Source organism: Megalobrama amblycephala, linkage group LG15, assembly GCF_018812025.1.
Source record: "Megalobrama amblycephala isolate DHTTF-2021 linkage group LG15, ASM1881202v1, whole genome shotgun sequence".
Classification (NCBI taxonomy): domain Eukaryota; kingdom Metazoa; phylum Chordata; class Actinopteri; order Cypriniformes; family Xenocyprididae; genus Megalobrama; species Megalobrama amblycephala.
In genome coordinates this window covers 27,570,037-27,596,866 of record NC_063058.1, presented here as the reverse complement: position 1 = coordinate 27,596,866, position 26,830 = coordinate 27,570,037, and the positions used below count along the sequence as shown (strand labels likewise).

Genomic DNA, 26,830 nt, shown 5'->3' with positions numbered 1-26,830 from the left:
TGAAATTTTATGTATAAACTACTGACCTGGTGGGCAGAAGCAGCCATCGATCTTGTGTTCCTCACACAGTGTGTTTGTGTTTCTGTGTAAGCACGTGTCCATACAGGGGGAGCCGCTTTCAGAATGTACCATATTGTAGGGGCATGTGACAGCTGCATGGGAATACAAATCATACAGAGATTTACACCATGTCTGGACGTGACATTTTTTAGTTGTGTTGCAACAGCTCGAGGCCGTCTACGCAGGATGCGACAAAGCGACCATTTTGCAGTCCATTTGTTCTTCATGTCAGAAGTAGCGCGTACACTTGAAGTATGTCAGAAATAAAGCGGGGCATCAGGTTAATGTCTGGAATTTGTCATGTCGCCTCGCGTCGCATCCAGTGTAGACAGCATCACTGATTGTAATGGGTTCTATTTGCTTTCGTTGTGTCGCGTCTGGTGAAATTACCTTTTATTTTTAAAATGACAATTAAATTAAATTAAATTAAATTAAATTAAATTAAATTAAATTAAATTAAACAATAAACATAATTAAAGAATACAAAGCAAAGAAAAAGCTCAAGGTAGAACAATTCTGTAGTTTCTACCAGAACTATCATGGTATTTCTTACCACAGAATTTTGCTGTTCTCCAGGTCGGTGGAGTTCCCCCAGCGTGCGAACACTGACGTGAATATTCAGACAAAGTCGTACAGAGTGCGGTGGTGTCTTCGTCTTCAGGTTCATGCGAACAGATATCATTTGTACAGGCCTTGATATATGGCTTGGTGTTCAAAACCCAGTTACAAGAAGACCACTTTTCATCCTCCAAAAGGTCTGCACAATCTGCCCACTGTTGTGAAAAGGACATGGGACATCTTCAACCTCAAAAATCCATATTAACAATATTGGAATTCTGAGTTGCTGTTGTGACAATTAATAGTTTTGATTAATAGTTTAATAGTTTCATTTGGAATGAACAACTTTTCTGTAACTTACATATTTTTCACATTTGTCCACCACATTTTGCTCATCGATGTTTTCAAAAGGATCTTCGCAGTCATGTGTTGGGTTGGGAACTCTGTGCTTATTTCCAAACTCAGTATAGCCAACCTTCTGTCCTGTATTAAATAAGATACAGACACACTTGATCTTCTCTGATATTCTTAAACCTCTTGGATATTTATCAGATTAGAAAAACATGAGGATTAATCATTACTGTTCATAACTGACAATAATGACTAAATTCAGTAAAGTAAGAAATCAAAATCAAAGTCTGTAAAAATAAAAGTCTGTAAAAGTAACTTACCGGATTCAATGAACTCACTATAAACTGGAACTCCATTAAAATCACCACACAGTCCACAAGTGCGATTGGAATATTTGGAGTCCAGTTCCACCTAACACAGAACCAAACAAAACTTCTTGGTTAGATCATTTGACTTTGTATTTTTGGCCATTTTACATTAAGTTAGTTCTAATGATAATTGATCAAAGCAAGGACAAAACTGGAATATGGAATAGACATCACTTGTATTCTTGAGGGAAAAGGCCAGTGTAAGCCATTGGAACCAGTAACATGGTATAACGATGTCCTCGGGTAATATGGTACTAAATTATTACCAAATACATATACCATTGGTATTTTCACAGTACACTTTTTTGTCAGTATACACCAGTGAATATCATCTGCAGACTGAAATTCACTGTTTTGAATAACTATTGCATGTTCATAAGGATACAATTGCAGATATTTCAATGTGTAACAGAAAACTGCCTTATATAGTATTTCACTTCACATGTTGCAGTGTTTGCACAATATGCTAAATCATTTACTGGTTACTTCCTTGAAAGGTCTGCTACTGGTTTCCTGTGGCGTAAACTAGTTTCACCTCAGTTAAACAGTGTCATGTTGTGTAATAAATTCTTCTCCCCAAACTACTCAAAAAAGTGCTTTATGAACGCATGAATATAAACATGAAACATGATTATAAACATCAAATGTAATGCCTCACAAATCACACGTACGCTCCATTTACATTTTGTCTATTTCAGAATGCAAAAAAAAAAAAATACAAATAAAAATCGCCGTCTACAGCATGCTCTCAAAGTACAAGTGCTATCAATCATGTATAGCTGTTTTAAATATTGGCTGTTTTCCACAAAATCCCACTGTGGCGACCAGGGCGGGCGAGAGCCGTGAGGGAACGGCGCGAGGCCGGTGGCGCGAGTGTTAATGAGCTTCACCTGGGAGGCGCACCGGCCTTGAGTCCCTCACGGAGGAGCTCCGGGAGCATAAAAGGAGGAGCGACTACAGTGAAGGACGAGAGAGGACCAGGCCTGGACTTTATGTTATGTTTTATTATGTTTGTGTGGCCGGCAGACGTCCGCGAGGGTCTGCCGGCATTACTTTCGTTTTGTTCTTTGTTTATTTCTAATTAAAGTTTTGTTGAATGTTCGCCGGTTCCCGCCTCCTTCTTCCCGTATTGACGAACTTCGTTACATTGGTGCCGAAACCCGGGAGGAAGGAGGGACATGCTGTCGAAGAGCCCTCGCTGCTGAGGGGGATCGCGGTGCTGCGGAGTTCGGGCAGCGCGGGAGTGTGTGTAGACCGCGAGAGGCTGCCCGAGGCGGTGGTGCTGGAGCCTAGTGACAGGTGGGACGGAGAGCTCGAGGCTGTGCCCCTGGGACGAGGTGGGGTGGCTGCCGTCCAAGAGGGAGCGGAGGAGTCGCCGCCGTTTGCCGTGGGCCGGAGCCTGCTGCCGTCCGCCATAAAGGGGAGGAGCAGGGAACGGGGGACTCGCTGCCGGCTGCCCTCAGTCCGGAGGAGCCATCGCCGGCCGCCAGGAGGCGGTCGAGGATCGGGCCGTCCACCGAGCGTCCAGTGCCACCGCATGGCACCGCGAGGAAGAGCCTCCCGGCTGGCTGAGGACCGAACGGCAGTGTGTCGGGGAACCGGACCAAGAATTTTTTTTTTCTCTTTTTTCCTCTCTCCCCTCTCTCGTCCTGTCGCTCCCCTTGCTTCCGTCTCCTTTCTCTCGTCTCGTCTGTCCTTACCCCCAGGTGCTGCGGCCGCCGAGACAGGCCCCGGGGGGGAGTAGAGCGCAGTCTCGGGAGTACCCCCCGGCCTGCGAGGGGCGATGGGGGTATGTGGCGACCAGGGCGGGCGAGAGCCGTGAGGGAACGGCGCGAGGCCGGTGGCGCGAGTGTTAATGAGCTTCACCTGGGAGGCGCACCGGCCTTGAGTCCCTCACGGAGGAGCTCCGGGAGCATAAAAGGAGGAGCGACTACAGTGAAGGACGAGAGAGGACCAGGCCTGGACTTTATGTTATGTTTTATTATGTTTGTGTGGCCGGCAGACGTCCGCGAGGGTCTGCCGGCATTACTTTCGTTTTGTTCTTTGTTTATTTCTAATTAAAGTTTTGTTGAATGTTCGCCGGTTCCCGCCTCCTTCTTCCCGTATTGACGAACTTCGTTACACCCACCTATTTGAGTGCTTGTCCAATCATCATACAGAGAAGCATGGCGCTCAGGTGGAATAATATGGTGACTGACATATCATTGCCCAGTTCAGAATTAGGTTATGTTTTCCAATCCAAGAAAGCAGCAGTGTACACTGAATCTTCATGTGCCGTTTGATTAATTTACAGCGAAACAAATTATACTTTTACCAAGCTTAGAATGCTAGTTTCCGATCTGAAGTGAGTTTGAGGATATAAACCATGAACCACAAATTAGTGGAAAGAAACAGCTGTAGTCCAAAATTGCCCCCTATACCCTTAAATAGGGCACTATTTGAGTCTTCCTCTGAGTCTGCACTTTCGTGACGTAATGCTGCTTTGACTGCTGTGTAAAGTCCTCTGCGTAGCTTGCTGCAAAGGGGACACTCGTGAGCACCCTTCTGAAACCTAAAATGATGAATGGCGGGACACCCTACGGTCTCGTGGACTTAACAGACACCAAAGTCCCTTTCGAGGAAAGTCTGTTCACTCTGTGATCATATTTGCAATGCCTCCAGGCAACTATTTCGGGCATCCAAGACCAAGTCCTATCTATTTGAATGGAGGAATCCTGAAATCTCAAAAAGTGCTAGGCAAACTCACAATTAAATAACATATTTCAAATCAGCAACAAAATCTGACATGAACTGTCCCATAAATGTTGTTTCTTATGCTCAAATAGCAATGCGCATGTGCAGTCCTAAATCACAAATCTCAGGTTTCTTGTTTCAAATTGTTGGATTTTGAGGTAAAATCATAGCGTATATATTGTATTGTTATATATTATGTTGACAACTCATCAATTAAATATTTTCCATCTTATATTCTGCATAATTGGGTGTTTTTAAATAAACAACACTGACAAAAACTATACTATAAAACTATATATGTTTTAAGGCTGGACAATATTACGATATAACATTGATATAAGTGATTATGCGGATTTAAACATACCTATATTGTAGTTATATTAAATATTCACAGGCAGATTTCCTTTATGTATTTCCCCGCCGTTGATATCAGGCACATATAAATGTCAGGAAACACGATTCCTGGCTGCATGTCAATATCCATGTATTAGGTTTATTTGACAAGTTGTAAGGAACACTTTCGAGCCCAACCTTTAGTGTAATCGTTTGTTTTAGTCGCGTTTTCACAGTTTCCCCTATTAAATCCAGTCATGCAGCAGGTTCTTTTGCCACTCAGTCCAGCTGAGGGAGCGCGTTTTCGGCGGGAAAGTTACGTCGTTGCATACCCTCTATAGTCTTTGCGGACACGCGCACGCAGCAGCCATTGTAAGTCCACAAGTTGCATAGAAGTGTGCCATTTGGGATTCAGCCATTGTGGACGTTTTTCAATCCCACATTGCACCGCAATAATGAGTGTACAACTGATGTACCCTCAACAGCTAGAGAATACCCATAATGCACTGTGAGAGTCGCGTGACTTGAATGAATTCCCGCGTCTTGAAGATGGAGCCAACATACATTTTTTAAACCGCTGGCTACAGAGTGATATTCATCAGGTATAAATTCCATTTTAATTGATTATTAAATTGTTTAATTACGGTTTATGTATGCAGAGTTCAAGATTAATCTTTTCATCTTACTACTGGGGCCTGTTTGCTAAAATGTTAAACAGCAACCACAAACTATGCACAAGCGGCAGCCCTTGCGATGCACTCAGTGTCCGAATTCATTCTCTCGTTTTCATAGACTATATTAGTGGAGTAATGTAGGGAATAGTTAATGAGGGTATAGGGGGCGATTGTGAACACAGTACATGCCTTTCGATTGAATTGTTTTTGTGAGCTTCACGCTAAAACAAGCATATAACGCGATTACAGCTGATTCTCTTTGGTGAATCAATTATTGAGCGCTAGAAATGTAGTCCGATTCACTAACAAACGGCTCATATGAGCCGGTTCTTTTTAGTGAATCAATAACATACAGCACAGTCTAGTCTAACTCACTATCAAATGACTCATATGAGCCGGTTCTTTTTAGTGACTCAGTAACATACAGCACAGTGTAGTCTAACTCACTATCAAATGACTCATATGAGTCGGTTCATTTTAGTGAATCAATAACATACAGCACAGTGTTGTCTAACTCACTATCAAATGACTCATATGAGCCGGTTCTTTTTAGTGAATCAATAACATACAGCACAGTGTAGTCTAACTCACTATCAAATGACTCATATGAGCCGGTTCTTTTTAGTGAATCAAAAACATACAGCAGCAGTGTTTGATTCGATAACTGATTACTTGTATTGTATGTAGGCTATATAAGCCATTTTTATTTATCAATCATTCAAAATAGACTTTTTGAAGCAAGTTTAGTGTAGTTGGGTTTGTGAATCTTAAATCAGACTGATATGATCCACATGAAAATCTATAGTTAAATTTGTTTTGAACTCATAACGAGCCACATAGCCTCACCATAACTGCATCCTCTTTGTTCCACATGACAGTGATGCCCATTTTGGAATAGAGCTTAGTGTAAATTGTGTTTTCTTCCACAAGGATCCCTGAGACATGCACAGGCAGTGTTACGCTGAATAAGAGAAAAGATTAAAATGAAAAATTGATCGATCAGAAAACTTTTCTTTGGGAGCAAATTAGCACTTCAGTTCTGCATAATCTTACTTTTGTCCATTGATCACAACCTGGTTCTCGGTCAACTCAACGGCAATGTCATTGATACTAACTGACACCCTGCTGATCTTTGGGCCATTGGTGTGTTCAGTTCTCTTCACATGAACCAAGAACTCACGAACGAGGCTTTGGCAGTCAGACACCAGGTTATACTCGCACATGCCTGGGAACTGATAAACGTCCCCATCGAATGTCTTGAAGTGGAAGTTTCCCCACATGCTGCAGATGTTGTTGACATGGTTACTGGGAGAGACTGCAAAAACGAGAGAAAAAATTTGCAATTCAAAGAAATGTGAGTTTTTAATATTGAGATAAATGAGTGCATTTTGGGAAATGTAATTTTTCTACCACAGCCTATAAAATGAACTCATTTATTAAATATATTTATGAAATTATGTAAATAGCATTTCAAACGTTGATCATTGATATAGTACATATGAGAACGTATATGCTATGAATTACAATTATGCTTTCTGTTTGCAAACTCAATTAAAATTCAGGAATTTAAATGACATTCCTGATTTGTTAACTTTTACATTTATACTTAAAAAAGAGCAATCCACAAAATTGCGCAAACATTTTTCATAACTGACTCTATGTAGTAACTTCTAAAGCAAGTCATCAATGGAGCTGATAGTATCAGGTTCAAGTGATGAAACTATGAAGTTCACAAGTGTTATAAGGTGGTTGGTTCTTTTTTGTTTTATTTATTTATTTATTTATTTATTTTCAGACACTGATGCTGTTTCCAACTACAACATCATGCTATTTGACAAAATCATTTCAGCTTCAATTATTATTATTTGATAAAGTTATTTAGCACCAATAATGCCATAGTCAAAGTCACAGTGCTCAGGAAACAACGTATATTGTGCTTCTCAAATTTTTGCATCAGAATTTTATGACATTGTTTTTGTGAATTATGAGGACATTCCATAGGCATTTTATACTGCACAAACCGTATTTTCTATCGCCCTACACCAACCCTACACCTAAACCTACACTATCACAGAAAACTGTGCACATTTTACTTTTTCAAAAAAAAAAAACTCATTCTGTATGATTTATAAGCCTTTTGAAAAATGGGGACATGGGGTAATGTCCTCATAAGTCACCCTCTCCTTGAAATACCTATGTCACCCATGTCATTATACAAATTTGTGTCCTGATATGTCACAAAAATGTACACGCACACGCACATTTCAGATATTGGATCTTGAGTATAAAAGCTTCTAAATGGTATATTGGCTGTCAATATTACTTAGTCAAATTTTAAGGAAAAAAAATAAAATAAAGATGACAATTAGGAGGACACCAAATGATAACTCAAAATTATTTAATTTGATTAAGTATCAAGTCATTTCTGATTGTTGTTTAGTAACATATTCATACGGAAAGGATTTAGACAAAAATAATTTAAAAAATTTACATAAATTTAAAATAACTTAAAATAAAATAAAATGAAGACATCCCCTTCAAGAGCCATTTCAAGTACAGGAGGTTTTAACTAAAAGTTAACTTTTACCCTTCATTGAATGAACCTGAATTAATTAAATAATTTCTGTTTGTTGGTAAGTTGCAGTAAAAAATATACAATGGGAAAGGTTTTAGACAAATATTATATTATTAAAAATAATAACCATTAAATTAAAATAAAATAAAAAAAATAAAATAAAATAAAATGAGACACCATCCTCAAGAACTCTTACCGTTCTTTGAATCCACCTGAATGCCGATAAGCGCCAGAAGCAGTATGCAGTATGTAGATGTTCTCCACTCCATGATGGGAGGTGAGAGAGGTCTACAGGTAGAGCTTCAGTACTGATGGATTTCTTTTCATACCCCCTTTTATTATAATTTTTTATTCATCTTTCTCACCCCACCCTACAGGGAGGGTCTGTCAGCCTTCGTATGTGTCAGAAAAATGCTGACCTGGTATTACAAAAGTCCAGTGATGGCGCGTGTGTGTGTTTGTGAGGGTGGTAGTTCCTCTGCCTCTCTGAATGATGTTTGATGAAACATTTGGTAAAATGTATTTAATGAATTTTATATTTATGGCAGGGTGTGAATAATGTACAGCTTCAGTTTACATGTATGAAGAGGATTAGTAAAAATAACATTCACTACTAAAACTGTGAAATATAAAGTACATGATTAATAAACCATTTAGCAGCAACAATTTTTGAGCCAGTACATAACCAGCCAGTGTTCAAAACTATCTCCTTATCTTCCTCCTTATCGATCCACACCGGTAAGCTTGTAATAATTTTTTAAAATAAGAGCGACCTGGTGGATTTCCGCGGGAAATTCGAGCATGCCACAGTTCGTCTTTGCGTCATTACGTCACGTCCGTAAACAGAAAAAAGGAGTCCAGGCAAGTCGGTTTTATCATGTGAGGATGCTGCTTGTAGCGGATCATTTATAGTCTGTTCTCACAGCAGCTGAAATAATTAAACATCAATCTGACACTGACAATCATCAGTGACAACTGGAGATTCACCTGTAGTCAAAAAGCAAAAGACTTTGGACTGTGGAGTGGCTACAGAAATTGAAATTTACAGGTAACACTAATATACACTAAATACACATAGCGTGTGTCTCAATCAGCCCCCTAGTTCAGTAGTCAGGGCACTGATCAGGGAATCGGCCACATTCATTTTTACATGATATACTGATTCACGACCTAGGGAGTATAGGGAGCTGATTGAGACGCAGGGATAGTCACGCAATGCTAATGTAGTTAACATTGAACAAGTTGAGAACAATATAACAGTTTGGCGTGATCCGAGCTAAGCGATCGTTAGATTTAATTCGCAGCGTGATTTATTGTAGGCCGTAATGCTTTTTTCCGCAGTTGGTCAGAACAATAAGTGGCAGAAATGTTACTTACTTGTTCAGCTGATATTTTCCAGTGAAAATTCTTATACAAAGAGGAAAAATGGGGGACTGCAGCTTTAAATGCACTTGTTAGTGTGTGAGAATGTGTTTCTGAGCTGCACTCATTTTCTACGGAGTGATTTCTTTTTGAGTATTTCTGCACTTTCCTAGAGACTGAATCTACAAGTCACCCCTGAACTTTCTTACAGAGCGAGAGACATTGATTTCTTCCTGCGAGTTACTTAAGTGCACTTGTTAGTGCGCAAGTGTTTCTGAACTGAACTATAGTTTTGTTCCAGAGAGTTTGAGTTTTTTTGGGCCATGCTGAAACTTTTCTTTTTTTGTTTATTACCCTGCCATCCTTACGACATCTCCCTGTTCGGTCTCACTTGTCTCATTGTTGCAAGTCATCTCATTTCAAGTCATCGTTGCTACAGACTGGTACAAGAGTTCATTACACACACACAAACACTTTACTGATTCTGATGAACTGAGAGTATCAATTTGAACCGTGTCCGTGTGAGCTGAATCAAAAGGAAATTGAATCATTAACTGATTCATAAGAGTCGTTTGAGGGAAGTCACAAGTGTTTTCTTTGTGAAACGAGTTAAGTGAAACAAGTTAAGTGAAACAAGTTATTTGAAGTGAGTCATCAAGTTAAACTATAAGAGTTTGTGACCTGTCCAGTGTTTGAAAATCAGTTTGGAAACTGGTATTGAAAATAATTTTGTGAAACTTATATTTGAAGTGTTTTACAGAAACTGTTTGAGATTAACCTTTTAGAACGGTTACAACTATTGAAAAGAGGATTTCCAGGAAACATGTTTTTTTTTGTTTTTTTTTTTTCATTTTATTATTTAATTCTATTAAAGCAAAACACAAAGAAAAAAATACAGTTTCCTAAGGAAAGAAAGAATAAATTAATTATAGTTAAAAGCAATACAATTGAAGGTTTTTTTTTTGTTGTTTTTGTTTTTTGTACTTACCTTAGAGTAGGGGCGTCTCACTTACACTGTAAGGTTTAGGAGGGTGGAATTTGAGTTATCACTTTTATATCACGTCTATACTTCAGAAAGCCACTGGGTTGACACTTACTGACCTGAAGCCCACACTATCTATTCCTGTAGTATATATTACAACAGTCTAAGATAAAACATATTCACACATTGTGCATAATTGAGACTCAAAGCACCAGAGTGGGGACCAAGATCCTTTCACTCTTAAGTCATCCAGGGTAACATTTTCATTTCCCCTACGGAGTGAGACGTAGAGTTTCGTTACGCACATTAAATTTGTCACTTTTTGAGGGTGAGCAAAAAACTCTACGTTTTTGTGTGTCCCTTTAAATGCAAATGAACTGCTTCTCCCAAGAAGAGGGTGGAGTTTGCAAGAGCTCCTGTTTGTGCCAATTACATCACGCAGATTCACTGAAATGTCAGAAACTGTTCAGCTTTTTATGTTCAAACCAGAGTTGGACAATGATGGAGAGACTGAAGAAATAGTGACAACTTGTCAAGTGCAAGAGGACATTTCTGAATGGTTAGTTGATGAATTTATGTAGCTGATGTAGAGTTATCTATCTTAAAGTCATTGATTAGCATATTCTGTCATGATAATCTATAAATAGCTTGTGTGGGAACTGTTGCAAGATCCTACAGAGCCAGAGAATATATGCTGCATGAAGATGGAACAGGTATAGATTAGTTTAATTATGGTTATAATTATAACTTGTCATGATGTCATCTTGCTTTTATGACATGCTATTGCATTTGTGTTACTTAATGTATTGCAATAACATGGCCTCACACCCTTTGTTGTGTGTTCTCTGGGGCAGGGTAAATTTCAGGGTTAGTGTAGCATCTGAATAGATCAAACACACAATTGCTCAACAAACTCTTCCAACCCTTCACCCATGCAGACCCCATAATGCGCTAGATATTGTTGAATAAAGTCGTTATTTTGTTTTTTTGGCACACAAAAAGTATTCTCGACGCTGCATAACATTAAGGTTGAACCACTGTAGTCACATGAACTGTTTTAAATATGTCTTTAGTATCTTTATGGGCATTTGAAAGTGCTAATTATCTTGCTGCCAATGCAGCCCTCGCTGAGCCATCGGATTTTATCAGAAATATCTTAATTTGTGTTCTGAAGATGAACGAAGGTCTTACAGGTGTGGAACAACGTGAGGGTGAGTAATTAATGACAGAATTTTCATTTTTGGGTGAACTAATCCTTTAAATAGAAGTATTGTGTAGGTCTGTGGAAATTTTAATATCAGATTAGAATTTTATATAGTTTAAATAATATACATCCATACATGCATATAATTATGCTTTTTTTTATTCATTGCTCATTATACAATCTGTGAAGAGTGCAAGAAGTATTTCTTGGAGGAGTGCCCTACCCATGGGCCGCCTGTCTTTGTGCCAGACACTCCTGTGGCATCAGGGGTGCCCAATCGGGCAGCTCTCACTGTACCCTCAGGCATTGATGTCCGCAGAGATGGTGATAAGGTGGATGTCTGCTGCAAGGATGAAAATATACCAAAGGGGGCACTGTTTGGTCCTTATCAAGGCCAAATAATGACCTCAGATAAACCTTCAGGGCCATACTCTTGGATGGTAGGTTATGTTGTATGTTTAATCACAAATTAGCATAGATGTATGTATTTTAATGCCAAATGTATTTATTACAGATTGTTAAGGACAACAAATATAAATTCATTGATGGGAGTGATGAAACTACAGCTAACTGGATGAGGTAATACCATGCCACTTTAATTCCTCTTTTTAATTTCTAAGAAAATTGTGCTATTGTAGTAACCAAGTGTTCTTTTAGTCACTTTGGTTATATTTATATTGTTGTTTTCAGTGCAATTTTGTTTATTCCTCTCAGGTTTATTAAGATTTCTTCAGATGAGAGTGAAAAGAACCTGAGCGCATTTCAACATGGCGATCAAATCTACTTCAGAGTGTGTCAGAGACTGAAGGTGAGCGAGAAACTACGTGTGTGGTACAGCAGCGAGTACATGAGGTGACTGCAGAGTGTATCTTGGGACAGCATTGATCGCAATCTAGACACAGGTCAAGTCAAGTCAAGTCACCTTTATTTATATAGCGCTTTTTACAATACAGATTGTATCAAAGCAGCTTTACATTGATAACTGGTACATATTTTTTGCTGCACAGCAGCTCTTCAAGAATAGTGTCAATGCAGGCAGATCAAAGCACTGTTGAATAAATGTCAAGAATACTGTTGAATATCAAATGTCAAGTGTCCCCAACTAAGCAAGCCAAAGGCGACAGCGGCAAGGAACCCAAACTCCAACAGGTGACATCAGGTGGCAAACAAGTGGCAAATAGGTGTTAAAATGGAGAGAAAAAAAAAACCTTGGGAGAAACCAGGCTTAGTCGGGGGGCTAGTTCTCCTCTGGCGAACAGTGCTTTGTTACGAATCAGGTTGCTATCATAAATCTGATAGGATCGCAACATTCAAAGTATTTATTTCAGTTCCATCCAGTTGAGATCATATTCATCACGCCGGTATGGACGGTTTGTTGAGGAACTGTGCTACTGGCTGTCGTGTCGATGAGGCCTTCACAGTGGATGATCTAGTCAACTCGATCTCTGCTGATACTTCAGGGCTACGTTGTGGTCGTGTCCAATTGAGGATCGTATTCATCACGCCGGTATGGTCGGTTTGTTGAGGAACTGTGCTACTGGCTGTCGTGTCGATGAGGCCTTCACAGTGGATGATCTAGTCGACTCGATCTCTGCTGATACTTCAGGGCTACGTTGTGGTCGTGTCCAATTGAGGATCGTATTCATCACGCCGGTATGGTCGGTTTGTTGAGGAACTGTGGCACTGGCTGTCGTGTTGATTATGTCTTCACAATGGATGATCTAGTCGACTCGATCTCTGCTGATACTTCAGGGCTGCGTTGTGGTCGTGTCAAGGCGCAGGTCCTTGGTCTCAGCTGGATACGGCCCGGATCCGGTTGACTACGGTAAACCTCGGGATAAACAGAAAGACTAATATTAGCGTAGATGCCATTCTTTTTCTGATGTAACAAGTATATCTGGTGTTATAGGAAGTGTTCCCGGTTCCGGCTGGCCTAATTTATGCAGCCTAATAATCCTTTAACGGATTTGAAAATATAAATTGATAATGTGTTATGTGTATGCCAGGTTAAAGAGATGTGTTTTTAGTCTAGATTTAAACTGACAGAGTGTGTCTGCATCCCGAACAATGCTAGGAAGATTGTTCCAGAGTTTGGGTGCCAAATAGGAGAAGGATCTACCGCCTGTGGTTGATTTTGATACTCTAGGTATTATCAGCTGGCCTGAATTTTGAGATCGCAATAGACGTGAAGGACTATAATGCATTAAGAGCTCGCTCAGGTACTGGGGAGCTAAACCATTAAGTGCTTTGTAAGTAATTAGCAAGATTTTAAAAGCTATACGATGTTTAACAGGAAGCCAATGCAGTGATGACAGAACTGGGCTAATATGGTCATACTTCCTAGTTCTAGTAAGAACTCTAGCTGCTGCATTTTGTACGAGCTGTAGTTTATTTATCAAGCGGGAGGAACAACCACCCAGTAGAGCGTTACAGTAATCTAGCCTTGAGGTCATGAACGCATGAACTAACTGTTCTGCATTTTTCATTGAGAGCATATGTCGTAGTTTAGATATATTTTTAAGATGGAAGAATGCGGTTTTGCAGATGCTAGTAACATGGCCTTCAAATGAAAGATTGGTATCAAAGAGCACACCCAGGTTCCTAACTGACGACGAAGACTTAACAGAGCAGCCATCAAGTGTTAGACAGTATTCTAGGTTACTGCATGAAGTAGTTTTTGGTCCAAAAATTAGAATCTCTGTTTTTTCTGAATTTAGTAGTAGGAAATTACTGGTCATCCAGTTTTTTTATATCAGCTATACATTCTGTTAATTTAAGCGAATTGGTAGGTTTCGTCAGGGCTTGAAGAAATATAGAGCTGAGTATCATCAGCGTAACAATGAAAACTAACGCCATGCTTCCTAATGATATCTCCCAAGGGTAGCATGTAAAGAGTGAAAAGCAACGGTCCTAGTACTGAGCCTTGCGGTACTCCATATTGAACTTGTGATTGATATGACATCTCATCGTTTACTACTACAAACTGATAACGGTCAGATAAGTATGATTTGAACCATGCCAATGCAAATCCACTAATGCCAACATAGTTTTCAAGTCTATTTAGAAGAATATTGTGATCAATAGTGTCAAATGCAGCACTAAGATCCAGTAACACTAATAGAGAGATACAACCACGATCTGATGATAAAAGCAAATCATTAGTAACTCTAATGAGAGCAGTCTCAGTACTATGGTACGGTCTAAATCCTGACTGGAAATCCTCACAGATACTATTTCTTTCTAAAAAGGAACATAGTTGTGATGAAACTGCCTTTTCTAGTATTTTTGATAGAAAAGTGAGATTTTGAAATCGGCCTGTAATTGACTAATTCTCTAGGATCAAGTTGTGGTTTTTTTATAAGAGGTTTAATAACAGTCAGCTTAAAAGTTTTTGGTACGTATCCTAGTGATAAAGATGAATTAACAATATTAAGAAGAGGATCTATGACCTCCGGAAGCATCTCTTTCAATAGCTTAGTCGGTATAGGGTCTAATATACATGTTGTTGATTTTGATGATTTAACAAGTTTAGACAATTCTTCCTCTCCTAAAGCAGAAAATGAATTGAATTTTTCTTCAGGGACACTACAATGCACTGTCTGACACAATACTGTAGTAGACGGTTGCATGGTTATAATTTTCTCTCTAATATTATCAATCTTGCAAGTAAAGAAGTTCATAAAGTCATTACTGCTATGCTCTTTGGAAACATCAGAAGTTGAAGCTTTATTTCTTGTTAATTTAGCCACTGTATCAAATAAATACCTAGGGTTGTGTTTATTTTCTTCTAAAAGTTTTGAAAAATAGGCAGATCTAGCAGTTTTTAAGGCCTTTCTGTACTCAATTTTCTCTCTCCACGAAATACGAAATACTTCTAGTTTTGTTTTCTTCCAGCTGCGCTCCATTTTTCTAGCTGCTGTTTTTAGGGCCCGAGTGTGCTCATTGTACCATGGCGTTGGATTAATTTCCTTAATCTTTTTTAAACGCAAAGGAGCAAAACTGAGTCTTAACCTTTTGTGCTGGAAAAGACAAGAGGCAATAGTTTCTGTTGCAACATCGAGGTCTTCTAAGCTGTCTGGTATGCTAAGGTGATGAAACTGATTAGGAAGATTATTTATAAAGCGATCTTTAGTGGTAGAAGTGATGGTTCTACCATATTTATGGCAGGGAGGCAGTTTAGCCTCTTTGACTAAATGTAGTATACACGAGACTAGATAATGATCTGAGATGTCGTCACTCTGCTGCAGAATTTCAACGGCATCAATATCGATTCCATGTGACAATATTAGATCTAAAGTATGATTACGACAATGAGTGGGTCCTGACACGTGTTGTCTAACACCAATAGAGTTTAGAATGTCTGTAAATGCCAATCCCAATTGAGTCTTTTTTATTATCTACATGGATATTAAAATCACCAACAACAAGGACTTCATCTGCAGCTAGTACTAATTCTGATAGAAAATCGGCAAATTCTTTGATAAAGTCTGTATGGTGTCCTGGTGGCCTGTATACAGTAGCCAGCACAAATGTCAACTTACATAATGTTACGTAAAGCACCATCACTTCGAAGGAATTATATTTGAAAGACTTCTGGCTGATACTGTAAATATTACTATAGATTACAGCAACACCTCCCCCTTTGCCTTTCTGACGAGGATTGTGTCGATAATCATAACCTTGAGGACTAGACTCATTTAAAATAATGTAATCGTCCGGTTTTAGCCAGGTTTCTGTCAAACACAGCACATCTAGATTATTGTCTGTGATAATATCGTTTACAATAAGTGCTTTTGAAGAAAGTGATCTAATATTTAACAATCCAAGCTTTATCATTTGTTTATCATTATTATCTCTATTTTTTATTTGTTGAACATCAATTAAATTTTTACCATTGAATGGGTTTGGAAGTTTTTTGTTTTTACTAATTCGGGGTACAGACACAGTCTCTATGTGATAATATCTAGGTGTAAGAGTTTCTATGTTTTGGGATTTATCTGACTTCTGTAACGTGAGGCAGCTAGCAGATGGTCGGTTTAGCCAGTCTGTCTGCTTCCTGTCCTGGGCCCCAGTTTGTCATGTTTCAGCTCTAAGACTATGTGCCATATTACTAGAGAGAAGAGCAGCACCATCCCTGCAGATCACACTGCCATGCACAACTTCCTCGACCAAAAAGAGTCAAATTAACAAAGTGCAAAGTTTGTCATCATTTTCTTCATTCAACGCAGAAGATATCGATCACAACTTCCACGCCAGCGGACTGAACGATCAAGGATTTCTCCTGAGCCTGCATATCCGGACAACTAAGGCATTTGCAAGTATTGTTTGAACGTTAAACGGCAAATTAGTATTAAAATTTTGAACAAAGGTTAACAAAGGTGCTTTATAGAATTGAAACTGATGGTTTGTCCAGCAATTGTTAATTTACTCTTTCTATTGCTTCATTCCCCTGTTATGATATGGTTCAAATTCATTTTCACTCTCTCATTGCATGAATGGTATGTTTGTGTTTGTTAGTTTAGTTATGTTTGTGATTTAGTTAAATAAAACTTGTGTGCACACTTCATCAACTGCGAGTTGATTCTGGTCTGTTTATGAAACCAATGTCCCTGATAGCGATTCGATCACAGCTACGTGCTAAGAAAGCGATATTTTTCTGTGGCCATGGAAAAATAGCCTTTTTGAAAAGTTGATGGACGATCAATACTGAGTGTTCGCTGGCTGAACAGATTAATTTATTGTAATATTAAGTTAGCTACATTAAGTTACTTTGATTAACTGATTCAAATATTTATAATTAATTATAATGAGTTATGATTAATTATTCATATTTCTTTTGAGCTAATTTGCTACCGTTAGTCATGTCACTAACCCAGGAAGAAGCATTTTGTTGTAGTCCATACCAGCCATTTCTTGTAGTCCTTAAACAGAGAATTCTTTAAAATAAATTATTTCGTTTTGCTTGGAACTTTGAGCGTCGTAACTTTGCAGATGTTGTTTATACTCCAACAGCAACATTACACATTAACTAAAGTTTAACCCTTGTGCGGTCTTCGGGGTATTTTGAGACCCCAAATGACGTTTGCTCAAATAAAAAAAAAATGTTCCCTTTGTCCAAATGGCATGAGACTTTGTACGGTGGTTAATACTTTTAAGATCTACAGATTAAAAAAAAATTGGAGTGATATCTTGTTTTTATGTTAGTGTAAAAAAAAATAGTAACACTCGTGGTCTTCGGGGTCTCTGGAGACCCCAGGCAACAAAATGCAATTTTGTAACAATATAATATATTTTTTAAAAACCAATGTAATTTTACTCTGTTTATTAATGTTTTTTTCTCAACATTTGTGCAGTTTTTGGAGGATTCATGATATCTTTTAAATTTATATAAATAAATAAAAAATTATTTTCTAAGCATGAACAGCTTTTTATGTAAAATTCACTTTATAAAAGGCCCATATTTCTAACTTTCATTCATGTGGATAACATGGATAATTTGACATGGTTTAGTGTAAGTTTTTTGCCCATCTTTTGAAAAATGCAGTTTTAAAAGTAAAAAAAAAAATTCAATAATAATTTTCTAATAAAAATAATAAAATAAATAATTTTTATTCTTGTGTGTGCGTGTGTGTGTGTGAGCATGTTCTTTTTGTATTGGGGATGTTTTTTGCATTTTTGGAAGTGTGCCACTTCTTTTCTGTCTATGTGTATTGTGCGTTGTTTCTGATTTTGAGAATGGATTTTGTCCAGTTTCTAAGTGGGGTCTCTGTGGGTTACATTATTGATGATATTATTGAAAAACTGATTTTTTTCAGTACAAAAAATGCTAAACTTTGACAAAAAGTAATTTTTATTGTTATAATTGTGATTTCATAACATTTAGATATGAATCCAACTGAAAAAAACTTGTAAAAAGACATCTTTCAGTCATTCAAATAGCACATAGCATATAGTGGCGCTTTACAGCCATCTACTGGTAAAAATGATAGTTTTTTTACTTTTATAACTGCATTTTCCAAAAGATGGGCAAAAATCTTACACTAAACCATGTCAAATTATCCATGTTATCCACATGAATCAAAGTTAGAAATCTGGGCCTTTTATAAAGTGAATTTTGCATAAAAAGCTGCTTTTGCATAAAAACCTATTTAAAAAAATATTTTTTTAATTTATTTATATCAATTTAACGGATATTACAAATCCTCCAAAAACTGTACAAATGTTGAGTAAAAACATTAATAAACAGAGTAAAATTACATTGGTTTTTAAAAAATATATTATATTGTTACAAAATTGCATTTTGTTGCCGGGGTCTCCAGAGACCCCGAAGACCACAAGCGTAGTCCCCAAACGAAGACCGCACAAGGGTTAAAAAAAGGGAAATCTTAACCAACCACCCCTTTAAACATAGGGTAGGATAGCCTACATTAGCTATATTGAAGAATAAGTAAAATAATATATAAATAATTTAGCAAAATTACTCTAGTTGTATCTCCCTCCAAGCATACGCAGACACAAGTGGTTCTCTTGCTACTGGTTTAATTGAAGACTTTTTCATCCACCATGAAAACTAAACACAGTATAAATTACATAATACAATATCACAGTAGCTTTACACAAAATGAAAGTGTGCTCAAAGTGTGGACAACAGATATAATGACATTTTACAGGCACAAAATACAGACAAATAAAACAACATATTGTTGACTGCATGCTGCATGACTAGACATTGTATGCCTGAGTTACAACAATTTCCTGTTTCGTGGCGTTAATCGCATACTTTAACACTTAGCCAAGTGTTTCCAAATGTGTTTCTGGGAGTGAATTACAGGGCAAAGCATGCCATTTCCTGTTGCCAGCAAATTATATAAATTATATACACAATATAATGGCAGCATTTACACTCCCACCAAATCAGACAGAACTTAATGTGGAATTTCTATAAATACAATGATTGTTGCTGGAAACCAATTCAACATTTCAATGAAAACATTTTTCTTTTATTAACTAATTAGGCTGTAACTTCAAGAAAACTTTATACCCCTTAATCTGTCTCAAGCAAAGTAACAACCTTCCGTACAGGTCTTTCAAGGAACATAGTTTTAGTTGTGGTTTTCCCTTTTTTGTCAAATGTGGTTTCACTAAGTAGTAACCTTAGTTTTCTCACTCTACCATCTGACCCTGGGTAGACTTCCGTGATTCTGGCCAGCTTTCATTTGTTGCGTGGTGCCAGATCATCTTGTAAGAGGACAATGTCATTGACCTTTGAGTTCCTTCTGTTCTTGTGCCACTTTTGTCTTGGCTGTAAATTCAGAAGGTATTCTTTCTTCCACTGAGTCCAGAATTAATTTGACAAATACGGTACTCTGCACCACCTCTTTCGAAAGATAAAGATCTTCTCTTGTAAATTGTTCAGGTGGGGGCAAAATGATTGTGGACATCATTGTAAGGATATGGTTTGGAGTTAAAGGTTCAGGTCCAGATGGGTCATTCAGATGTTCAGTGGTGAGTGGTCTGCTTTTAACGATGGCCATAACCTCATACAGGAATGTCCTTAAAGAGGTACTGTCGAGCCTTTGTGCTGACTTGTCAAGAATAGCAGTAAGAACACTTCTTATGGTTCTTATTTGTCTCACAGATTCTGCCCATATGACTTGCTGCTGGAAGGTTCATAAGAAATTCACATCCTAGAGCCTTCACTCTTTCTTGATCCATTCCTTTCTTGAGTTCTGCAAACTCTCTCCTTGCTCCAAAAAAATGGTTCCTTAGTCGCATCTCAATTGACAAACATTTCCTCTTATGGCAATGAATGCTCTTAAAGCATTGATAAATGAGTCAGTTCTCATGTCAATTATTTCTATGTATGTATGGCTCTTGAACATAGACAGGTAAGTAAAAGACTATATCTCTTGAGATCCATCCTTCCTCCTTTAATATATATTGGACCAAAACAGTCAATACCAGCATAAGTGAATGGTGGAGCTGATTCTATTCTGTCTTGCGGTAAGTCACCTATTCTTTGCTCTTCTGTATATCTTTCTGCATTTGACATATTTGAAGATGTGTGACAAGACTACACTGCTGCATCCCAGGATCCACCATCCATTAGTTCGCAGTTCGTTCATTGTCATTCCATGTCCTTGATGATGTACCTTTTCGTGAAAGTGCTTAATAAGTAAAGTTGATATGTGGGTGTTCTTTGAGAGTATTGTCGGATGCTTTACATACGTGTGTAACGTGGCTTGACTTAGGCGTCCTCTAACCCTTAGGATACCACCTTCATCCAGAAATGGATTTAACTTGTACAGCCTACTGTCTTTGCTCTTGGTGATTTCTTTCTTTAGCTTCAAACTCTTTATCTCATCTGAGAATGCTTCCTTTTCAACCAGCTTGATGATAACAAGTTCTGCTTCTTTCCTTTCTTCTAGGCTTGTGCTTTTGTTGGTTCTTTGCTTTACACCTTTGAATTCTTTGATTTTGCGTTTCAGTCTAGCAACTGCCTTAACTACCCTTGACCAAAAAGAGAATTTCTGTAGGTGATCCAATAATGATCTGCTCTCTTTTCCCTTAGTGTTACACACAAGAGCCTTGCGTAGTTCAGGATCATCTTTCTTCATTTCTCCCACCTTGCACTCTCTGTCAGGTAGCTCCTTTTGCCAAAGAAACTTTGGTCCTGTGAGCCAATTTGAGGTCTTAAGTTGCTCTGCTGTCAAACCTCGAGAAGCATGATCGGCTGGATTGTCCTCAGAGGCAACATAAGCCTGTATATGATTCTCTGTATATGATTGGCTATGAACATATGAAACCATCTGGCATCATCGTTTATGTAGCCAAGAACGACTTGAATTTCTAGTTCATTCCGAAGTATGCTGGTTTGTACTGCATCAACTGCTGCTGAGAGTTCCAGCCTCTGTATCATACATTTTGACCTTGCCGAAATTTGAAGGTAAGAAGCCTCTCGATTTCCATTTCAGCTAGATTGGATAAGTCTCTGATCCAAGACTCCCATTGAGGTCTCAAGTTCTCTGGAACTTCCTCATTCCAACCAACCTTCTTCTGCACATTTGCTAGAGTATTTGTTTCACTCACAGAACAAATGGTGCCATGAACCCCAGGGGTCCTCTTCTATTTCTATAACCTTCCGGTTCCATCTCACCACTAGCCAATCTGGTAACTTTAAAAAAATCTTCCTGTTTTCATTACAGTCATTTAAGATTTCCACAAAGCCTTGATATGGATCATGGCAGCCTCACAACTATGCAGGAAATCAACAAAATCTCTGAGCTCAAAGCTGTCCTTAGATCCCATTCAAGGCCAGGGCTGGAGCTTGTCTCTGTACGATTTTGCAATTGTAAATGGGTTTCTGTATCTCACTTCTAAAATCTCCCATGCAGCAACATGGGCAGATTCTGTTAATTGAAAACGCTTGCTCTGCTCTTCCCGCTCTGCGCCAGTGGACACTCACCGTAATGGTAGGTGTCCACTGGCGTGAAGTGGGCGTTTTCAATTCAAGCTTCACAATCCCACAGTGCATCTCACAAGCGTGAAGCTTGTGAAGATTACGGTAAATATGAGGCGGCATGAACGCTGCATAATTTTCTAAGATGACCTACCTGTACCACGTGACCGTGGACCCACATCCTTGGACTGGGAATTTTAGCCATTTTCACACTTCCGTGTTTTTGGCTTCCAGAATGGCCCACGCCAGATACATTTTGTTCCGGTTACAATGGTAGATAGCTGAGCCTAAGAACCAGTTCGAATCAAAATCTTTTTATGAATAAATTTCATGAAAATGTTTGAACGGTCTTGGTTATTTATTGGTGATACCACAGAGCTCTAATTAAAAGCTAAATTTAAGAACTAAATCGAAGTGATGGGGAATGAACAAAGATGTAATCTGCTTCAATGAATCCTTCAAGTCTTTAGCTATTTTTTTCACCTCATTGAGCATTTTGCCTTGGGCCTTTGGAGTAATCTTGGCTGGGTGCCCACTTCTGTGGAGAGTAACCACAGTACCATATCGTCTTGGTTTATAGACAATTTGTCTAACTGTGGACTGATGAATATCTAAAGTCTTTGAGATTACTCTGTGACCCTTTCCAGCTACATGTATATCAACAACGCTTGATCGTAGGTCTTCTGAGATCTGTTTTTTTTGCAAGACATAGCTCACATCAGCTAATGCTGTTTGTGAATAGGCACACTGACTCTTTTGGTGTTTATACAAGTCAATTTAGCTCTAAACCACACCTTTATTCTTGTTTCATTGATTGGACTCCTGGTTTGCTAACACCTGACTCCAATTAGCATTTAGTGACACCAGAGGCCTAGTGTTTCACTTTTTCCACCAGCACTTTGTATGTTTAATGAGTATGCTCAAAAAGACTGTTTGATTGTGTTGATTTTTGTGGCTTTGGTGAAAATGTAATCAAATTTCATGACCAATTTATGCAGAAAACCAGAAAATAGTTCACTTTTTTTTTTGTATTTTATATTTGTATTTGCACTTCTGATTAGATGCTAACTGCATTTCATTGTGTCTTGTGCACCGTAGTTATGCTACATCATGAAATGAACTTTAAATGCTATAAATGTAAATTTAGAGTATCTGTCCAGTTTGCAATTAATAGGAATACATAAATATTCTCAGTGCAAGACTCAGTACGCATGAATTTAGTTTTAAGATGCCTTTTTAATTGCTTTTTTATTTCAAGCAAGCAAAAGAGTTCACATTTAACAAAGAAAAATTAAAAGCTCTATAGATAAAGAAATGTTAAACAAAGCATGTGCAATTTAAATTAATTTCTGATCAAAGATACTTGAGAGTAGTTTTTTAGAGAGTTTGGGTCAATGATTCACTGCTGCTGCTCACGGAAGTCCGAAGCTGCGTTTTCTTTCGTCGTCTTCAGTGAGTGTTAGGCTCGCTCCCATTGCATGACAGTTAGTTTTGCTACAGGAGCACTCTTCAACATGGATGTATGTGTGGGTTATTACATCTCCATTTACGCAACCAAGATTCACTGTGCGATTACTTGAGCGTTTGGCCTGGCAACAGCTACATGATGACAACCCAGGTTCTGTGTACCTGTGTATGCGAGAAAGAGAGGAAAACATATGTAAAGCATTTCAAATTGGTCTCTTATAAGGGTGTTTCAGGTAGTATACTGCCTATGTAGGTTTCGTAACAGAGTCTGCATGTACTCACTTGCTAAAACTGGTACAATCTCCACCACAAAATGTCAGGTCCATTTTCCTCTCTGATTGACAGTCATTGTGATTTATGTAATCATGAGCGGTCTGTACTTGACATCCCTTGATTTTGTCCACACCTAAAAACAAAGGCAATTGAACACACATGGGCACATTAATAGTCAACTCAAATCAACAAAAATATGCATTGTTTTCTTTTAAAAAATACTCACAAACATAGCAGCAGCCATCAGCTGTCACCTGAACGGTGCCCTGGAGAGAGAATCACAAAAGCAGAATGGCATCAATGTGATTTAATGGCCATGATTGGTCAGTATAACATGTAAATGTGTGTTTGTGTGATATTTAAAGTACTGACAGGCTGGCAGTTGGAAATGTTGAAAGGAGGACACTGGACTGTGTGTTTGTCGGCGATGAACTGTCCATTAACTTTAGTGCATGTGATTTTGTCACAGCCCTGGTTTGGAATGGGCAAAGTGGCTCCTTCCTACAAATGAAAAGAGGTCAAATTCTGTTAAAGGACACTGCAAAAATTATAGATTTAGATTTTTAGGGAATAGCGATATAAAACTTGCATTATAGTGCACAACTAATTTTATAATGCTTTTTTTTGTCCAGCTTGGAGGTTTTTTTTTTAACCCTGATGATGACAATTCACTTCTGTTGTATGGAAAAAAGCAGCATTAACAGTTTCATTTTGTGTCCGAAGAAAAAAATTAAATTCTAATAACTATTCCTTTAATTTCCATTTAACTTGAATGTTTATTTAGGCCTTTTGTCCTTTTCAGTCACACCTCAAGGTGAATGAGCTTTTGACATTTGAACTTACCGGCAGTATTTGATTGAAGCCATTGATGTTGACGATGCAGTGAGTTTGCACACACTTTCCGCAGCATTCGTCCAAGCTTGTTTCAACATATTTATAACCCTGGGGAAAACCAACATCAAATGAAGTCAACGAAATTGTACTCATTCCTGAGACAAGCCAATCAAAAGCTTGTCAAACAACTTACACGATCACATTCCTCATTGCACTGCACAAATCCACATTTGATCTTGAACAGCTGCGTTTTAGGATCCACGTCCCATGTACAGCTACATTCCTGACAGTCAACGACTGGGATGTCGGTACCAGGCTGAGGGAAGTGAGGGGAGAGAAAATTGAGCGTGTAAAACTTTCATTAATCATTATTTAATCAAACAAAAATTATATTTCAGTTTTTCATTTTAGTTTTACCTCATACTCAATGTTTTTGTGGACACACACTTTCTTTGGCTCTAAGGAGGCAAACCACAAAAGAACACAACATTATATAGAATTATATTTAAGGTGATACAGACAGTATATGAGATGAAAACAGGCATACGAATGACACAAAATGAAGTGTGAACAATAGTGATACCGCATTTGATTTCTGGACAGCATTTTCCGTTAGGCACTTCCAGGACTGGCGCATATCCGACTGTACACTTTTTATCCAAAGGTGGGCACATGTTGACATCACAATCTACATTTTAAAAAAAACAGAGTAGAGGAGACTTAGGTGATTCAAACCTAAAGCAAACCCCTTTAAAAATACTGTAAATAAGCTTGTCTTACTGCAAACTTGTTTGCTGCAGCATGGGTCTGAAGGATTGGTGACATTGACAAGCACGAAGCCAGGATCAGTGCAGCTCTCAGGAGTCGCATCAGAACACTTCTTGGGCTTACAGATCACTGATTTGCTGGCCTTATCACAGATACACTCTTCACAGTTGTACTCGAAAACCTCATCGAACTGCCAAAACAAACAAAAGAAACTATACATGCAGTAGGCAGCAATTACAAATAGCACAATTCACATAAAGAGCTTGACATTAGTATATTGCTAAGCTAAAATATATCTCAAGAAAAATAGAAAGAGAAATACACACACACACACACACACACACATATATATATATATATATATATATATATATATATATATATATATATATATATATATATATATATATATATATATATATTTTTTTTTTTTTCAGTAGTGAATGAATAAGGATGAATTCTAATAATTCAGTTCTCTCGTGCCATCTTGGATTACATTTTTTTTTTTACAAAGCTTGTTGCAATGCATTCTGTAATTACCTTGAAGTTTAATAACTATGAAATTAAATACTTATATTGAGTGAACAGTTGAATTAAAGGGTTAGTTTACCCACAAATAAAATTTCTGTCATAAGTACTCACCCTCATGTCGTCTCAAACCTGTAAGACCTTCGTCTGTCTTCGGAATACAAATCAAGATATTTTTTAAGAAATCCAAGGGTATCTGATCCACACACAGGCCTTTTGAGGTACCCTCGGATTTCATCAAAAATATCTTCATTTGTGTTCCGAAGACAGATGAAGGTCTTAAAGGTTTGGGACAACATGAGGGTGAGTAATTAATGACAGAAATTTCAGTTTTGTGTGAACTAACCCTTTAACATTTTAAATACTGCTGTACCTCGCGTGGTGTCCCAGAGGAGTCCAGGCATCCTAAAAACAAAACAGAAAAATAAAATCATAAAGATACAAAAAGGGGCTAAGACTTGCAGGATAATGCAGAAAGGCACACTCAATTTGAATGCCTAAAGCACGCACACACTTCTTACCGCATTTGTTCACACAGACTCCTGTCTCCTTGTTGAAGAGCATCGTGCCCTCAGGACAGAAGCAGCCCTCTGTGGGCACTATGATGGTGTTCTGTCCAGGTCTGCAATTAGTAGAGTATTTAAACTTTTTTTTATTACACACATATCACCTGAGATTTATTCCAATGAACATTTAGGAACAAATCCGCATAACAGGCTTAATTAACTCTTAAACCGGATAATATAGCAGATTATTTTGAAGTACATATCTGCCATTTTCCCATCCCTTAATTTACTATACTGAACCAGAACTAAACATTAATTTCCACAATTGCCTAAATTATTTAAAAATGTGGATAAATGGGCATACATATCATCACAGCTTGGTGGCTCAGCTGGACCACAAGGATTGAAGACTTTATCTGCTGGGCATTCAATATCTGTGGAAAAAAACACAAATGCTACACTTAAATACTCTATAGCTTCCAATAATATGGGGTCCAGAGATCAGAAAGAAAAAGAAATTTGAACCTGGAAAGGTACAACAGAAAGTTTCGATAAAGGAACATTATGATATAAAATTAATAAAAGTTAATAAAACTTACTGCAAAGGTTAGTGTAGTTCCTCCAGTGTATGCAGATCCCTAATTGAGAACAAGCCCTTGCGTAGCTCTGCAGACTGGTACACACCACGGCAGGGTTGCTCATATGACAACTATCATATTGACATCCTAAAAAGAATTTTTCGGGGGACACATGGGAATGGCATGCTTCGAACAGCCTGAGGAAGATAGAAGTGGC

The 26,830-nt window shown here is 38.1% G+C and overlaps 3 protein-coding genes across 3 annotated transcripts in view; 1 reads left to right on the top strand and 2 right to left on the bottom strand.

Moving 5' to 3' along the window:
• The window catches only part of muc2.1 (mucin 2.1), a 28,364-nt gene extending 19,767 nt beyond the window's left edge, over positions 1-8,597 (bottom strand). The window contains exons 1-7 of the mRNA XM_048158196.1: positions 7,849-8,597; positions 6,131-6,392; positions 5,924-6,038; positions 1,290-1,380; positions 980-1,101; positions 614-833; positions 27-152 (exon numbers count right to left, since the gene is read on the bottom strand). Of these exons, the coding sequence (XP_048014153.1) occupies positions 27-152; positions 614-833; positions 980-1,101; positions 1,290-1,380; positions 5,924-6,038; positions 6,131-6,392; positions 7,849-7,921 (1,009 nt within the window). The 5' untranslated portion in view covers positions 7,922-8,597. The remainder of the gene's footprint in view (positions 1-26; positions 153-613; positions 834-979; positions 1,102-1,289; positions 1,381-5,923; positions 6,039-6,130; positions 6,393-7,848) is intronic.
• On the top strand, positions 7,923-12,213 carry LOC125247029 (PR domain-containing protein 11-like). The gene is made up of 4 exons (XM_048158195.1): positions 7,923-7,929; positions 11,390-11,640; positions 11,715-11,779; positions 11,915-12,213. Exons 1-4 carry the CDS (start codon positions 7,923-7,925, stop codon positions 12,054-12,056), a joined length of 465 nt encoding a protein of 154 aa, XP_048014152.1. The 3' UTR covers positions 12,057-12,213.
• Positions 12,214-22,875: 10,662 nt separating this feature from the next.
• Positions 22,876-26,830, bottom strand: part of LOC125247028 (mucin-2-like) — a 33,774-nt gene continuing 29,819 nt past the window's right edge. The window contains 13 exon segments of the mRNA XM_048158194.1: positions 22,876-23,288; positions 23,409-23,532; positions 23,626-23,665; positions 23,772-23,900; positions 24,243-24,341; positions 24,427-24,549; positions 24,651-24,691; positions 24,817-24,921; positions 25,014-25,191; positions 25,903-25,934; positions 26,051-26,151; positions 26,400-26,469; positions 26,635-26,810. Of these exon segments, the coding sequence (XP_048014151.1) occupies positions 23,072-23,288; positions 23,409-23,532; positions 23,626-23,665; positions 23,772-23,900; positions 24,243-24,341; positions 24,427-24,549; positions 24,651-24,691; positions 24,817-24,921; positions 25,014-25,191; positions 25,903-25,934; positions 26,051-26,151; positions 26,400-26,469; positions 26,635-26,810 (1,435 nt within the window). The 3' untranslated portion in view covers positions 22,876-23,071.

Coding starts and splice junctions, on each gene's coding strand:
- LOC125247029 (XM_048158195.1), top strand. Junction 11,641..11,714: donor CAGGGCCATACTCTTGGATG/GTAGGTTATGTT, acceptor TATTTATTACAG/ATTGTTAAGGACAACAAATA. Junction 11,780..11,914: donor ACTACAGCTAACTGGATGAG/GTAATACCATGC, acceptor TATTCCTCTCAG/GTTTATTAAGATTTCTTCAG.